A 15227-nucleotide genomic window follows, 5' to 3' on the forward strand; every position below is an offset into this window, starting at 1 on the left:
GGGCGAGTAGAGTGAACCCCGAGCTAGAGCTGCTTGGGCCTTGTTTGCCCTTAGACCTTGCAGCTGAGTGAAGTATCTGGGCAGCCCCCTGGGCCTTCCTCCTCCTCCTCCATCTCCTTGCCATCATTTCTTGAGCTCCTGCTGGGCACTAGGCCCCAAGCAGCTGCTTTACATTTATTGGTGTTAATCCTCACACAACCCCACAGACTGGGTTTTTAATCATCTCCGTGATGAGGAAACCAAGGCTCAGCAGGGTGCAGTCACGGATCAGGTCTCACCGCTGGATTGGAAGGGAGGGTGAGGCCACCATTGGTGCCCATTTGACTGGTCAGAGACTGAGGTCAGCATAGCTAGGTCCTGGGCTGCCCCCTGCAGAGCTTAGTGCAGCGGTCCACCTGGGCCTGTGGATCCTCAGAGCAGGAACAGGGGTTGCCAGGGTTGTTCCCAGCGGGCTTTCCAGAAGCCCAGTGCCTACCCTGGTGGGCCCTTCTCCTGGGGTGTGTGCAGCATAGGCTCAGGCCTCTGTCTCCCAAGCCCTACTATGTGCCAGGCCCTGGGGAGATGATACCAGTCAGAAGAGCTTGTAAAATATGGAGATTGAATGGTGCACCCTGAACCAAGTGCTTCTGGGATTATCTTATTCACTCTCAAGACATCCCATAAGGCAAAGTCAGTGAACCCTCCCATTTTACAGACGAGGAAACTAAAACTGGGAAAGGCTAAGGAACCTGCTTATATGTTGGCTGAACTGGGATTCCAGTGCAAGCATAATGACCCAGGGCCTGAGGCCTTGGTCATCACACCTGGCTTGAAGAGGGTAGGGTGCAGGACAGGGATAGAGCAGGCCCAGAGTGAGGACAGTCTGGGCAAAAGCCTGGATGCCTGAAGGCACGTGGAGAGGACTATGTTGTGGTGAGGTGGTGGTGGGTGCCTTTGGATGAGCTCTGAATGCATTTCTGGGTACCAGAGCCTAATTTAAGGGTCTCAGGGTGAGTTACAGGGTCAGGTAGGCATTGAGGATATTCTCTAGCTGCCAGGAAGAGGGGACTGGGGCAGGAGGCTGCAACTGGGCCAGGATCTAGAGGCCGCTAGGGGCTGTAGCAGTGGCATATAGCAACAGGCCTTCTGGAAGAGAACCAACTCGCATCCATTGCTGAGGGATTGGATGTAGGGTGGGGGGTGGCCAGGACCACGATAGGGCCCAGGGCTCTGACTGGAACCTGGGGGCCCTGGAGCCACCCTGAACTGGACACTGGGGTACTAGGGACAGACAGCTTGAGAGAGTGGGGTGCCCTCAGGTCATCCCATAGGCAGTGTCAGGGGCAGTGGGCAGGGGTGTCTGGAGATCCAAATGTGACCATGTGGGGACATAACCTAGAGGCAGCCCTTTAGATGGAGTTGTGAAGACCACCCTCCCAGGCCTGAGCTCTGTCAACAACAGTAACTGGGCATCTCCATGTGTAATGGTGCCCTGTGCCACACACACTTTATCATAAATCCTCTGTCTGCACATGAGGGGAGCCTTCCTTGGCCCACTAGACAGATGAAGCAACTGAGACTTAACCGGTGCAACATCACACAAGCAGGAAGTAGCCATGCTGGGCTTTGAACCCAGTCCTCTGACATCCCAGCTGGAAGGGGAGTGAGCAGGCCACAGAGGCCAGCTGCAGCCCGGGGCCCGGATACCCAGCTGGGGTGCCCCCAGGGCTGACATGGGCTTCCAGGGCAAAGAGGAAAGTGGTGAGTCAAACAGAAAGCACCAGATGTGGAGTGAGCTTCCTTCCCTCCCAGCTGCCCCTGGTGCCAAACTTTCAAACCCCACAGCAGAGGAGCGCATGGGGGAGGGGAGGGCAGTGAAAGTGGCTGCTGCTGAAAGGAGGCTCTGATGTACTCCGGATGTGGGGTGGGACTGACAGACACCCAGACTCTGGTTCCCTGCTGACAGGTGGGTGAGGAAAGTGAGTCCCCTCGCAGCATAAGGAAGTGTAAAGCCTGCCATATCAGGCGGAACGTTTCAGGTCCCCAGGCCTGGGAGGTTCTGGGAGAGGGTGCAGGTGGATATGCCTAAAACCCTCTTGAAGGCATTCCCACAGCTCAAGAACTGACCAGGGCTCCCCACTCTCTCTGCTTGCACAGAAATCCTCTGTCTCTTGTCATTCTGCCCAGCCCTCCTGCCCAGAGCCCTAGAGCTGTAGAGTTCTTTCAAACCAAGTTTCACGTGGAACTCAACTATGTAGTTTTTAAAAGATAAAAGCATCATTTTATTTTTTTTATTTTTTTTATTTATTTATTTTTTTAAATTAATTAATTTATTTATTTTTGGCTGTGTTGGGTCCCCGTCTCCGTGCACGGGCCCTCCCCAGCTGCGGCGAGCAGGGGCCACTCCTCATCACGGTGCGCGGGTCTCCCACTATCGCGGCCCCTCCCGCCGCGGAGCACAAGCTCCAGACGCGCGGGCCCAGCAGTTGTGGCTCACGGGCCTAGTTGCTCCGCGGCATGTGGGACCCCCCCAGACCAGGGCTCGAACCCGCGTCCCCCGCATTGGCAGGCAGACTCTCAACCACTGCGCCACCAGGGAAGCCCAAAAGCATCATTTTAAACATAAATGTATTTTATAAGTTCAAATTCTCAACACTTTCTTAGCATTAAGTCCATCAAGGTGAACAGCGATGAGCACTGACGTTTGAACTGGGGGCTAGGATGGGAGTTGCAGTCTTATGTCAGCCTCAGCGTTCAGTGTCTTTTCAGTGTTTGGTTTTGGTGGCACAGGACCAAATGACCCCACCAAGTGATTCTCACAGATAAGTGGTTACAAATGGTAGCATGTTTCTGAAGGGCCCCTTGCAGTCTCTTTCATTTGCAGGGACAGCAGGAGAAGGCTCATGTCCAGCTCAGCCCAAACCTGGGTCTCTGGACACATGGGTAGGATTCTAACGTATCATAGTTTGGTGTTGTGCACATTTGAGTGTGTGTGTGCTTTTTAAAACTGGGCTTTTTCCAATAATTAAAAATATGAACGAAAGAGGGAAAGAGAGGGGGGAAAAAAAGGAAAGGAGGACGGGAAGGGAGGGCAAGGAGAAAGAAGGAACTCACGTGGGGCATCTGAGGATGCCTTCACTCAGGTTCTTGGTGAGGGCAGCCTCTGTCTCTCCTGGGAAGCCCACCCTGACTGCTCCACCCCTGCCTGTCCAGGAGGTTCCAGTGCCTCCTCTCATTCAGCATCTGTCTCAGCAAGTGAATCTGGGCCACATACTTCTGAAAAGTCTCAGGAGTCCACGACTCCCTCCTGGCTCTGGTGTGGACTTTCCACTCAGTCCCTGGTTCTGGGGCAGGGAAGAATGTCCCAAGGAGGGGACAGGGACTAGGGGCTTCCCCAGGCCCTATGTGGGATCTCCAGGGGTGGGAGGACTGGGGAACCCAGTGGCCCTGAGAGCCTGGGGTTTCTGTACCTTCATTTCTGGGAACTTGCTATACTTTAGGAAGAGAGAAATGAGAAGCAAAACCCTAGGGCCCCAGCACCACCAACCCTCCTTCCTGTCTTCCTTCCGCTGAGTCATAGCCAAGAGCCCAGCACCTCTGCCTCCTTTGGGGCCATCTGGGTGGGGTGGAATTCAGAGTCGTGTGAGGACACAGCATCTGGACAAGTCCTCTTTTCCTGCCAGTATCTGTGAGGGACCCAGACTTGCTGAGGCCTGAAGCTACCTCCCAAGTTCGGAGAATGGGTAACTGAGGTCCTTAGTGTCCTGTATCTCCCCCATCCCCAGCCCCACTGTTCACCTGCAAGCACTGAGCACCAACTGTAAGCCAGGTAGGGTGGTTCAGATGGGGCCCTGTCCTTGAGGAACTCATGGATTTGGACATGGACGACTCCTGACAGGCCCCTCATGACTGGCTGGGTCCTTAGGCTTGCTCTGGTCTGCAGTAGGGAGGCAGACCACATCACACATGCCCATCATAGAGACCTGCACACCCCTACACAGGTACCCATAGATATGTGCATGTGCACAGGTGTGGAACTTGAGCATGTGGGTCCATGTCCATGATCACAGGTGTGTCCATGCAGGGCTTCCATTGGATGGGGGAGCTCCAGGCTCTGGGAACCAGTTCAGGACCTTGTGTGTGTGGCCTCTGTGAGAGGCCCCAGGTTGCTGAGGGCCGAGGTTGCCTTCCATACTTGGAGAAGGGGCGAATGAGGTTCTTATGAGGTATCACCCTGTCTTGGAGGCCCAGCTACTGTCTCTGAGTTATGGGAGCCCATGGGAGCTTGAGTACTGTGCCCCCATTTCATGGAAAAGAAAGCTGAAGCCCAGAGAGGGCCCATGACTTGCCCAGGGTAACACAGCAAGTTAGGGGAGATCTGGGAGGGGAATGGGCCAGACCTGGGCACCTGTCCACATCCTTGACCTTTCTGGCCTGGCATTTGGGGCTTGGCAATCCCTGATGACCACACTGCATCAAACTCTGGGTTGATTCTCCCAGAAAACCCACCTAGGGACCAACCACAGGGTCCTCCCAAGCCTTGCCATTCCTAGGAATTTCCCCCACACTACACCTTTGCTTGGGCTGTCCTAGCTGCCTGGAATGCCCTCTCTCTCTCAATCAATCTCTGTCTATCTCTCTCTGATTCTGGAAATAAAATCCAAACTTCCAAATTCTGTTTAAATGGTTTCTATACCTTCTTTGACCCCCTGGAACTTTCCCCTGCCTCTAGCCTCCCTCAGCCTCTGTCCCCCTCACTCCCACCCATTTTGTACCCACCTACTAAACATAAAATTGACCCCTAGAGCCCTAGGCTGGGTGTGAAGGGTCCTTTGAGGCTGAGACAGTGAAAGCCACACTCAGGCCAGCCCAGCCCTCCAGACTTTGCCAGGCACTGGGGTGGGCCCTGGAGCTAGGAGAGGAAACCACACCTCTGCTAGGCCTCACCATCTGCCCCCAACTCTGCTCCTTCCCTGAAGGCCCAGAAGCCTAGAGCACTGTACTCTAGGCAAGATTGATCCCTCGGAGTTTACCATTCCAGCTTTTGTTTATTCCTCCACACCCTGAGTACCCCTCAACTGGGGGCTAGGCCTGTGTTTGGTGGGGTGGAGGGTGGGGGTTGAACAAAGAGTAGAGAAGCTTCAGATTTGTTGGGTGCCGCCCTTTCATTAAATGGCCCTGGACAGAGCTGTCTGCTCCTTTCCAGAGCTCTTCCCTTCCACTTGGTCTCAGGAGGTGGGCAGGGAGTCTGCCTTTGCCCCATGAGGCAGTGAGCCCCATCACTGCCTGGCTATCCCCTCACTCCCCTACACCCCTAACTGGGAGCCTAAGATTAATTGTCAGGCCTACCCTTGGTGCTAGAGTATGAAGGAAAAATTGACAGACACTGCCCATAAGGAGTTCACAGCCTAGTGGAGGACAGAGGCAAGTAAACAGGTCCTTATCCTTGGCCCATGTGGCATGCATTTGATCACTGTCTGCTCGGCACTGTGCCAGGCACTGGCCATGGGCAGTATTCAGATAAGGCCCCGCTTGCATGGGGCATATCCCTTCCCACTCAGGTTTCCACACAGCAGTTACAGTGCTCAGCTTGAGGCTTTCTCTATGGCAAAGGCCAGCTTGGTAGGTGAAATAGGCAGGGAGTTCACCCCCTGGAGCAGCCCTAAGCCAGTGAATAGTGGGAGTTGGTGGATACACATCCCAGCTTCCTTACCTCTCGGGTAGGACAACCCTGATGTGCGTTCTACACTATCTCTCAACCGAGGACTGACCTCAGTTGCCCACAGAGAGAGCACACTCATTAACACACCTGCTTCGGCTTCCTTTCCTTCCCTGTCTCACTTCCCCTGTCCTCTATGTCAGGAACTGGGAAGGCTCTGAGATTTCACCCAACTCACAAGCTAACAAGTTGTCATATTCCCGAGGATGTTGGCAGAAGACACAGATTCCTGCTTGAGAAACAAAGGTCAGTTTATTTTCCACAGTAACAGTAGACAGAGTATCAGCATTTTCTTGTACCACTTCCCTGAACCCCAATTTCTGCAGAGTGACCCAATAAGGGCCAGATGATGCCTGTGCATGCAGTGGGTTGACAGGAGAGGAACCCTGAGATCAGGGAACCCAAATCTTTTATAATAGACTATAAACAAACCTGCCCACCCTTCACTCCAGAGGCAGATATTATCTTTATTATACTGGACAATAAATCTGCCTTTTTCCCTGGAGGGAGACGCTATCTCTATCTTCTAAGGCTGTTCACTGGAATAATCACCCTTGAAAGTATTGTTTGGAACAAGGGCAGTCAGTGCCTCTACCAGCAAGTGTACAGAAATGGGAGACAACCAGGAAAAATTGCCTCCCTATCCTCTACTGGTGCTTCTTGACATCACCTCTGAAATAAGCTGTTTGTGTTTGGATCCTTGTCCCTGAGCCTGCCTCTGGGGGAAACCCTCCAAGACTGGGAAGATGACACTAAATGGGCAGTAATGGATTTCTGGTGTGGCTCTCATTTCTCCAGACCTGTCCTGCAAGTAATGCAGGGGAGCCACATGAAGGAAGAAGTTTCCTTACCCAGAATCGATACTGTTGTGACTCTTAGGGAGGTGCTCTAAGACTCTTAGGGTGTCATTTTTTCGTGTTTAAATATTTAGTCCATCTAGAATTATTGAGATTTCCCTGTGTGAGGTAGACATTGGACTTCATTTTTTTCCCAAATCAATATCAATTATTGGATTGATATTGGATCAATATCATTTATTGGAAATTGTGCCTGGTCTGTCACCACTCTCTTCTAAGCTGCTTGGAGGCTGTTATTTAGAATGTATCACAAGCACACAAATGATCAATTCACAATAAATGGACTAAAGAACACATGGGCATCACCATCACTGGGGATTTGACACTCAGCGGTGGCACAATGTGAGACAAACCCAACACCCACTCGTGATGACACCATTCAGACCCCAAGGAAATGGAGGGAGGCTGTGAACCAGCCTTAGAGTTCACAGGGGATTTGAACACGAATTGGGAAGGTTTCTTTCTAGAAAAATATTTAACAGTTAATAAAAATTTCAAAAAGTTGAATAAAATTTTAGTTTAAATCTTTTTGACTTAAATTTTTATATCAGTTCATTATAACTTATAGTTTGTATTTTGCCTTTTAATTTTACTAATTTTGATTATTTAAAAAATAACTTTTTGGAATGTATTTTAAATACTTCCAATTTCTAATATTTTAAATTTAATTCATATTTTTGTGCTCTTTGAATATAATATATTATTTTAGTCTTTTAAATCATTATTGCCAATAGAATAGTAATTATGTGAAAATCTTGACTATAACAACATAATCAATAGTTTTACTGGAATTAAAGCAAGAACAGTGAATGTTACAGAATAAGTATATAATACCTTATGAATTAGGCATGTCTTTATCTTCTTACTCACTTGGTATCAGTGAACACCTGAACATAAGCAATAATCATTAAATTGAATCATCTTTGATATCTGACTTTCTGATATTTTTATGACTTTCAGACATACAAAAACCACAGATTTACAGATTTTTTATTGTTATGAAAGTTTACTTGTTGAGTAGGAGGATAGCACGTGTTTTATTAGCAGTTTGTAGCTTGACTTATGATTTTAAATATTTAGATTCTGTAGTGTGGGCCTCCATTTGTCCTTTTGCCCGGAGCACTGCAAATGTCAGGGCCTGTGCTCCAGTGGGAAGAGCAGATGTGTCCATAGTTCTTCCTGTTGCAATAAGGGCCAAAGAAAGAGTGCTTCTGGGGCTCTTGTCTACTTGGGCCTATGGTCAAGGGGGAGCCAGAGGGGTGGATTGGGACCAGGGAGGAGACCCCAAGGAGAAAAATCACCAAACATATTTACTCCTCACCATGATTCTGTAAGGTAAGAAGTCATGACTGGCTCAAGTCATGCAGAGTGCCTGGCTCTGGAGCCACCTATATAGAGCAGGGCACCAGTGTCCTCTGCAAACCCACTATGTGCCACCTAGCAGCTCTTCCCACTCAGGTCGGGTGGTTCCAGGTCCAGTCCTCCCATGGTATCTTCCCAGTCAAGGCCAGCCTGACCTGGGTGCAGGCGCTAGGGCTGCTAAGTGGTGGAGAATGCAGCACTACACTGCCAGCTGCCTCAGGTAGCCCCAGAGAACCAGCACTCCAAAGCGCAAGCGTAATGGTGAACTATGTCCCTAGGGTGCCCCACCATCTTCCTGCAGGGGTCAAAGGGCCTCTCTGTCACAACCCTGCCTCACAGCCCCCGCCTGGGCACTGAGTCTCAGTCCTTCTCAACCCCAGGGCTGACCTCTGGAGGATGGGCTGGGGGCCCCATCTCTGTGACATGTCGGGGGGGGTGGGTAGCAGGCTTGGAGCTGTGCTCAGTGAGAGCCAAGGAGTGACCTGAGGGCATGAGGGGAGAGGCAAATCCCTGCCCACACCTCTGTCCAGCCTTAGCCAGGGAGCGTTCTCCATTCTTCTGAGGGCAAACAGGTCCTGAGTGGTTAAAAGACTGCCCCAAGGTCACCCAGCTAGAGAGGGAGGCCCTTACTTCCCCTCTGTGCCTGTCTAGACATGCCCCCCAGCACCCCTTCAAGACCCCTGCTGTCCCCAGGACCCTGTGATGGGAACACTCATGGCTACTCCCTCAAAGTGTGACTAGGTCCCAATCCAGTCCCAGAACCAGGTCACAACCTGCACAGCCGTCCTGGGGGCCCTGCAGCTTCTCCTCTTCATCCTCTAAGTAGGGAAACTGAGTCTCCACAGGCCAGATGTGTGCTCAAGACTGCACAGCTGGGCACTGGTGCTAGGACCATACCAGGTGGCCTGATGCTGAGGCTGGGACCTGTACCCCAGCTGTGGGACAGGGATCTGAGGGGAAAGACCCTCTAGGAAAAGACTGGCCTGAAGGAGAGACAGAAGTCCTGGCCAGAGGTTTCCCATTCATCAGCAAGGGACTCAGTGAGCAGGGCCTGCCACTGCTGATCCCACCTTGCTCACCCTCCTCCTTCCCCTTAGCCTTCGTAGCCCTCACTGCTCACCAGCCTGGGCAGTACACTTGCACCTAACATCCCACTTTCACCTGTGCCCCCTCACCCGCCTATTGCCCCTCCTCCCAGGCACGCACGCCCGCTTTTTCCCTATTGTTTCTGGTTGTCCACTCGGTGCCTATCCCTGGGCTGGATGCTGGGTACCGCAGAGGTTGTGCCAGACCTGAGCCTGTCCTGGCAGAGCCCTTAGAGGGACCCTGCAGACTCAGTGCTGAGAGAGGGGAGTCTAAGGAGGCACCCACAGTCAGGGAGGGCTTCCTGGAGGCAAGGATCCCAGCTGTGGCCTCAGCACCCCCTCCCCCTCACCTAGGTCACTGCCCCTCCTGTGAACCTCTCTCTGTGGAGTGGCCAGCGGGTTCCAGGAAGCGTCCCCTCGCTCTGCAGTGCCGATTCCAAGAACTGCGGCTCCTGGCAGCACTTGCTCAGGATCCTTTCCTAGAACATAGGCCTTGCCCCACCCAGGCTGCTGGGGTCTCATTGGGCAGCTGGCAAAGGGAATGAAGGAGGGAGTGCCCTGGGCGGGGCCCTCTGTAGAGTCCGGACGCTGAGAGGTGGGCCTAGGCTGTCAGCCTGGAGAGGGTGGCCACACTAGGGTCGGGGGACAGGAGGTCAATGTGTGTGAAGGCACTTTGACTCCCAGTCAGCTAGGGGGTGGGGTAGGCCCAGTGAGTTCAGCTCACAGCCTCCCTGCACACACAGGAGGCTCACCCCTTGGACCCAGAACTTGGGCTCAGCTTGCTACACTCCATCCTCGATCCCCCGACCCCCGTCCCAGGGTCCCATCTCATAGGCAAATGGCACAAGCCTTACTCTGGCCTCAGAGCAGGCCTTCATCAGATAACCTCCAGAGGTATAGGCCAGGGGACAGGAGTGGCAGGTTCTGAGCAGTGAAGGGGGGATGGGACAGTTGGTCCTTGGAAGGACATGACACCTGTATTATTAATCTTATAATTTCACCTTGCCTGATTATGGTGGAGGAAGTCACCCCATCCAACACCCTCAGCAAGGTGGGTGGGGGTTGGGGGTGACAGGCCCTGATTCATGGGCAAGGACAGGGCCTAACTTCCTTCAAGGTCACTGGGCCTCCCACTCTGGGGCGTGTCCTCCACCCCTACCACCTCTGAGCTGGCACCAGGCCTGCCCGCCCGTCTGGGACCTGCCAGATCATGTTGAGCAACCAGTTCCTGAGAAGCGTTGAAGGCTGTTTGGTTTAAAATTAACTCCCCGCTACCCCTCCCCTGCCTGCAGGCCTCCTCCGAGTTCTTGGAAGAGGCGCTCTGCTCTTTCTTCCTGGGAAGAGGCCTCTAGCCACAGCTGCTGCGATTCCAGCAAAAACACCTCACCCAGGGTGGGGGTGGGGGGTGCCCATTCCAGGCCTTTTCTGCCCTCTAGTTCTCTGCCCTCTGTGAGGCCCAGGGATACTCCTGGAGCCTAGCATGCCCCAGTTCATCCACTGAGACCCAGAGGAGAAAGGGGGTGACTGTCCAGGTGCTAAGAGCAGGTGCTACTGCCCCAAAGCCCACAGCTCCGCATTCAGGCACCTGCTGGCTCTGAAGAGAAAAAGGGCTATAGAGACCCAGTCTGAGCACCTCTGGGGTAGAGAGAGTATGAGCTGATCGCACTGACAGCAAACCCAGGACTTTGGTCTACTTTAAGACATGTATGGCTCAGAGAGATAAAGCAATCTGCCCAGGGTCACCCAGCTTTGCCTGCCTAAGCTCAGCCTGCCCACTAGATGCCAGGCTGACAACACTGACCTTGCAAGGATGCCCAGAGGCCAGACCCCGCAGGCACTCACACTGGCATTAGAGCTCTCTTTTTCTCTTACCCACACTCCTCTAACTGCTCCGGAAACCCATCTCCTTCTGGATAAGCCTGCATTTTCTAGTGTTTCCTTGGGCTCCATGTTTCTATGGTTTTGGAGAAAAGGTTTCCTGAGAACCTGCTCTCCTAACAACTCCTCCTACCATGGCCATCTACCCAAAGGAGCTGAGAAATACAAAGGAATGTTGGCCAAGTGGAAAGGTCAACACACACACACACACACACACACACACACACACACACACACACACACACACACACATTGATGTTGCTCAGAAGTAGGGCTGGTGGGGGTGGGGAGGGGAGAAGTGCTTCTTAGGAGAAGGCTGAGAGGCGAGAAGCACTTTTAAAAACAAAGCTTTGGTCCAACCCAAACTATGAGTGAAGTCCTCACCTCTGATGGAGGAGGAGCCCGGCTCTGGTGACAGGAAGGGCCCAGTCTGGCTCATCGGGGCTGGGTGTGGGGAGTCCCTGGAACAGGGCTGTGCCTGGGGAGCATTTGCTGGGTGCCACTCCCCTTCCAGCCACACCATCAGAGTGTGGATCTCCCTAGTGGGGACTGTGCAGTGAAACAGTCCTAGAGGACTGCCTGGAGGAGTTGTGGCCATCCCAACTTCCCTCAGCCCTCAGAGGCCACTTCTTGCACTCTGGGCCCTGCCTGCTTCAACCAGGCCTGAGTCATGGAAGCAACTGCCTTTCCATTGAGCATAAAGCTTTGGCCACACAAAAAGGCTCCTCCTGCTTTGGGCCTGCCACATCTCCTGCTCAGAGATGAGCATCAGCTTCTAGTCACCCCATATTCCCCCAAAACTAGGCATAGCCACTCTCCAACCACCCTGTGGCAGGGCACTTCCACTATCTCTGTTAGACAGATGGGGAAACTGGGATTTCCCTGGCAGTCCAGTGGTTAAGACTCTGCGCTTCCAATGCAGGGGACGTGGGTTCGATCCCTGGTCAGGGAACTAAGATACCACATGCCATGCGGAGTGGACAAAAAAAAAGAAAAAAAAAAAAAGAGCTCTTGGCTGTTTGTGCTCCAAGGAGGAGCTGTGGAGGAGGCAGCTGCTTGGCTGGGGAAAGAGGGAGCCAGAGCCCACCTCACCTGTGACTCAGCAAAAAAAAGACATGGGGAAACTGAGGCTCCAAGAAGCTAAACCATTCGCTTAAGATCCTACAGTGATTTGGGAGGCTCTGAAATTTGAACTCTGCCTGAGTTCTTTCCACTTGGCTAATTTGCCTCTTCAAAGACATCCCCAGGAGACTTTCAGGGGAAGCATGGTGTGTATGTGTGTGAGAGAGAGAAATTTAGTCAAAGAATGGCTGTTTTGAATTTGTTATGGAAAGTATGTTTTCTCCTCCCCAGGCTGAAGAGACCTGGGAAAACTCAGGCTCCAGGGAGATTCCCTAGGATGCAGTGGGTGCCCAACACAGGCATGAATAAATGCAGGAGAAGCTAAGGAAGACTTCTCAGAAAAGGAGCATTTGAGTTGGACTTTGAAGGGTGAGTAAGAGTTTGCCCTGGCACAACTGAGGAAGAGGACATTCCAGGATGAATGATATCCTGGTATGTGGAGGGCTGTTTGGAGGGAAGCAGAATGAAATGGCTTGTTGGCAGTTTGGGAATCCATGTCTTGGAGCCTGGGGTAAGGCACAAGCAAGATATGAGGGGAGCCTGTGAATATCACTAAATGAGGAAGGCAGGACAAGTTTGGGTTTGCAAGCCCCTCACTCTGGAGATGGTGGTAGGGCTGAGGGAGCCAGTGAGGAGGCCATCAGGATGGTCCATTCAGGTTGGTGAGTGATGGTAAGGCTAGATCTGGGCAAGGCAGCCATGGGGAGCAGCAGGAGAGCAGCTTGAGAAGGACCAGGGGCAAGGTAGACGGACATGGAGATCAACAGGTGGGGGGTGCATGTGGGGGTTGTGGAGGCATGATGGGGGGAGAGTGGAGGCATGTCTAGGGGACAGTGAAGAGTCCAGGTCTGGACAGGGGGAGTCTGGAGGGCCTTGAACCAGGCTGTCCATGTTCCTAGTCAGAAGGCAGCAGACTCAAGTTCAAGAGTTCTAGGGTGAGGGGGACAGGCCCTGACCTGGGATTCAAAGCCCTGGGCTCCAGCCCTGTATGGCCACTTCCTCTTTGGGTGACTGTGGACAAGCTAGCCTGACTCTCTGGGTCTCAGGCTTGCAGCTTTGAAATGGGACAGACCCAGAGGTGCCACCCAGCTCACCTCCCTCACCTGTGACTCACCTCTGAGGGCATAGACCACCGAGGGCGTGGAAAGTAACAGGCCTGAGGGAGACCCATCCTCCAGGTGTGGACAAGGGTAGCAGATGGCCTAGTCTCTACTGGAGCTGCAAGGGAAGTTGCTAGAAGGTTAGGCTGGTCTAGCCTCCACCAGCCCATGCAGAGACCAGACAAAGGGTCTATTCACCACGACTGGAACCCAAGGCCTTGGTTGGCAAATGATGCCTGAAGGTGGAGGGCTGGGCTGGCAGGGCAGCATCAAAGCTGGTGGGGTGAGAGGCTGCTTATAGCTCCAGGGAGTTCCAGCCAGCTCCCCTGTAGCTCCCATGGGGACCTCAGGGGACATCAACACCTGTTCGGGGACTTCCCTGGTGGTCCAGTGGTAGAGAATTCGCCTTCCAATGCATGGGATGCGGGTTTGATCCCTGGTGGGGGAACTAAGATCCCACGTGCCATGGGGCAACTAAGCCCACATGCCACAACTACTGAGCCTGTGCGCCTGAACTAGAGAGCCCACGTGCCGCAACTACACAGCCCACGCACTCTGGAGCCTGCACGCCACAAATACACAGCCCATGTGCCCTGGAGCCTGCGCGCCACAACTAGAGAGAAGCCTGTGAGCTGCAACGAAGAGCCCGCATGCCGCAATGATGATCCCACATGCTGCAATTAAGACCCGACGCAGCCTAAAAAAAAAAAACCCTGCCCTGCCCACCTCTCAAATGGGATTAAAACAAGGGACAAGGAATAGTTACAGTGACAGCTGCAGCAGCTGCCATGTTGAACCCTCAGGCTCTCCTCAGTATCAACTTATAAATCCTCCTGGGCCCCCCATGTCCCCTCTGAGAGACCTGCTGTCACTCTCCCCATTTCATAGCTAAGGAATCTTATGAGGTTCAGTGAGGTTGAGGGAAACAGCCCCCCCCAAACCAAGTGTACAGCACGTAATCCAGACTGGAGGGGAGGTGGGGGTAAAACTAGGGTTGGAGGGAAATGCTAGCCAGGAGTAAACCTCCAGGGACCTCCTGTCTTAAGTATCAGATGTGGGAGCCCCAGCCTGCTGCCCCAGAGTGACCATTGGAATGGCCCCTTGGGTGGTGGCTGTGCAGCCTGCCTAAGCTGGGGAGGGGGCCCATACCCTGCAGTTGGCGTGGGGAGGACACCTTCACCAGGAGAGGCTGTTGAATTTCTGGCAAAGCTCCAACCTGCTTTATATTAAAACTGGTCTAACAGGTTGGTATGAAAGGTCTGCCCAGGCCTGTGCAGGCTCCACTTCTCCTGAAGAAAGAGGGCCTTTGTGAGGTCCCAGAATCCTCTTGCCTTCTTGATTAGGACTTATTTCAGGCTCTTGGCTCCTCTGTTTCACTGTGGAGCTGTGCTGGGTGGGAGGGTTCCCATCTGAGAGTGGAGCCAGCCTGGCCATGTCCCCAGACCTGTTCAGACCCATGTTTGCCCTTGATCCAGCAAGATTTGCTCAGTTGGCAGATTAGAAGCTGGGCCCGGGTGCAGAGACCCCGATGGTTCAGGGCGTGTTAGGACATTCGGTGATCACGGGTGAAGCCTCCCAGCAAGACCTCTCATTGACTGACAAGAGAAACCTGAATGGCCTAGTGGCATCTCTGTCCCAGAATTTTTCCAGAGGGGCATCATGAGTCCGAGGATGGACACCACGTAGGATCAATCTGCAAACCCACTTCCCCGTGGCCTGACAGAATCCTCTAGGGCAGTCCCCAGCCCCCCTCCTCCAAAAAGCCTTTCTGAATTGCCTGGCCTTCTGCATGTCCCCAGTGCCTTGTGAGGGCCAAGGCCTTAGCATGCCAGCCCCTGGGAGGCAGAGCAGAGCAGCAGTTTATACAAACGAGGTCTTGAGTCAGGGTTTGAACCCCGGCTCTGCCCCTCACAAGTTGTGTGACCCTGAAAAAGCCACCACCTCTCTCTGAGTCTTACCTCTTCTGCTGTAAATGGGGACAACCTCTGCTGGTGTGCAAGGCTGCAGTGAGAACTTAATGGGGCACGAACCACACCCAGGATCACCTCGCCTCCTCTGCTCTCCACCACACCCTACTCCTCCATATCCCATACCTCTCAACCTCCTTCTGGCCTCTGGCCCCCAG

At 53.2% G+C, this 15227-nt stretch overlaps 1 protein-coding gene across 3 annotated transcripts in view; it reads left to right on the plus strand.

The window, feature by feature from the left end:
- HEMK1 (HemK methyltransferase 1, mitochondrial release factors N(5)-glutamine) overlaps positions 1 to 15227 on the plus strand; it is a 34974-nt gene that overhangs the window by 16382 nt on the left and 3365 nt on the right. For 2 of the 3 annotated variants that reach the window (XM_079934753.1, XM_079934751.1), the window contains exon 11: positions 12234 to 12371. In XM_079934753.1, the coding sequence (XP_079790879.1) occupies positions 12234 to 12327 (94 nt within the window). In that variant the 3' untranslated portion in view covers positions 12328 to 12371. Of the gene's footprint in view, positions 1 to 5841; positions 5945 to 12233; positions 12372 to 15227 lie in introns of those variants that run through there. The other variant, XM_079934754.1, reaches the window with a different exon arrangement.

The sequence above is a fragment of the Stenella coeruleoalba genome (genome assembly GCF_951394435.1).
Source record: "Stenella coeruleoalba genome assembly, chromosome: 10".
NCBI classification, from domain to species: domain Eukaryota; kingdom Metazoa; phylum Chordata; class Mammalia; order Artiodactyla; family Delphinidae; genus Stenella; species Stenella coeruleoalba.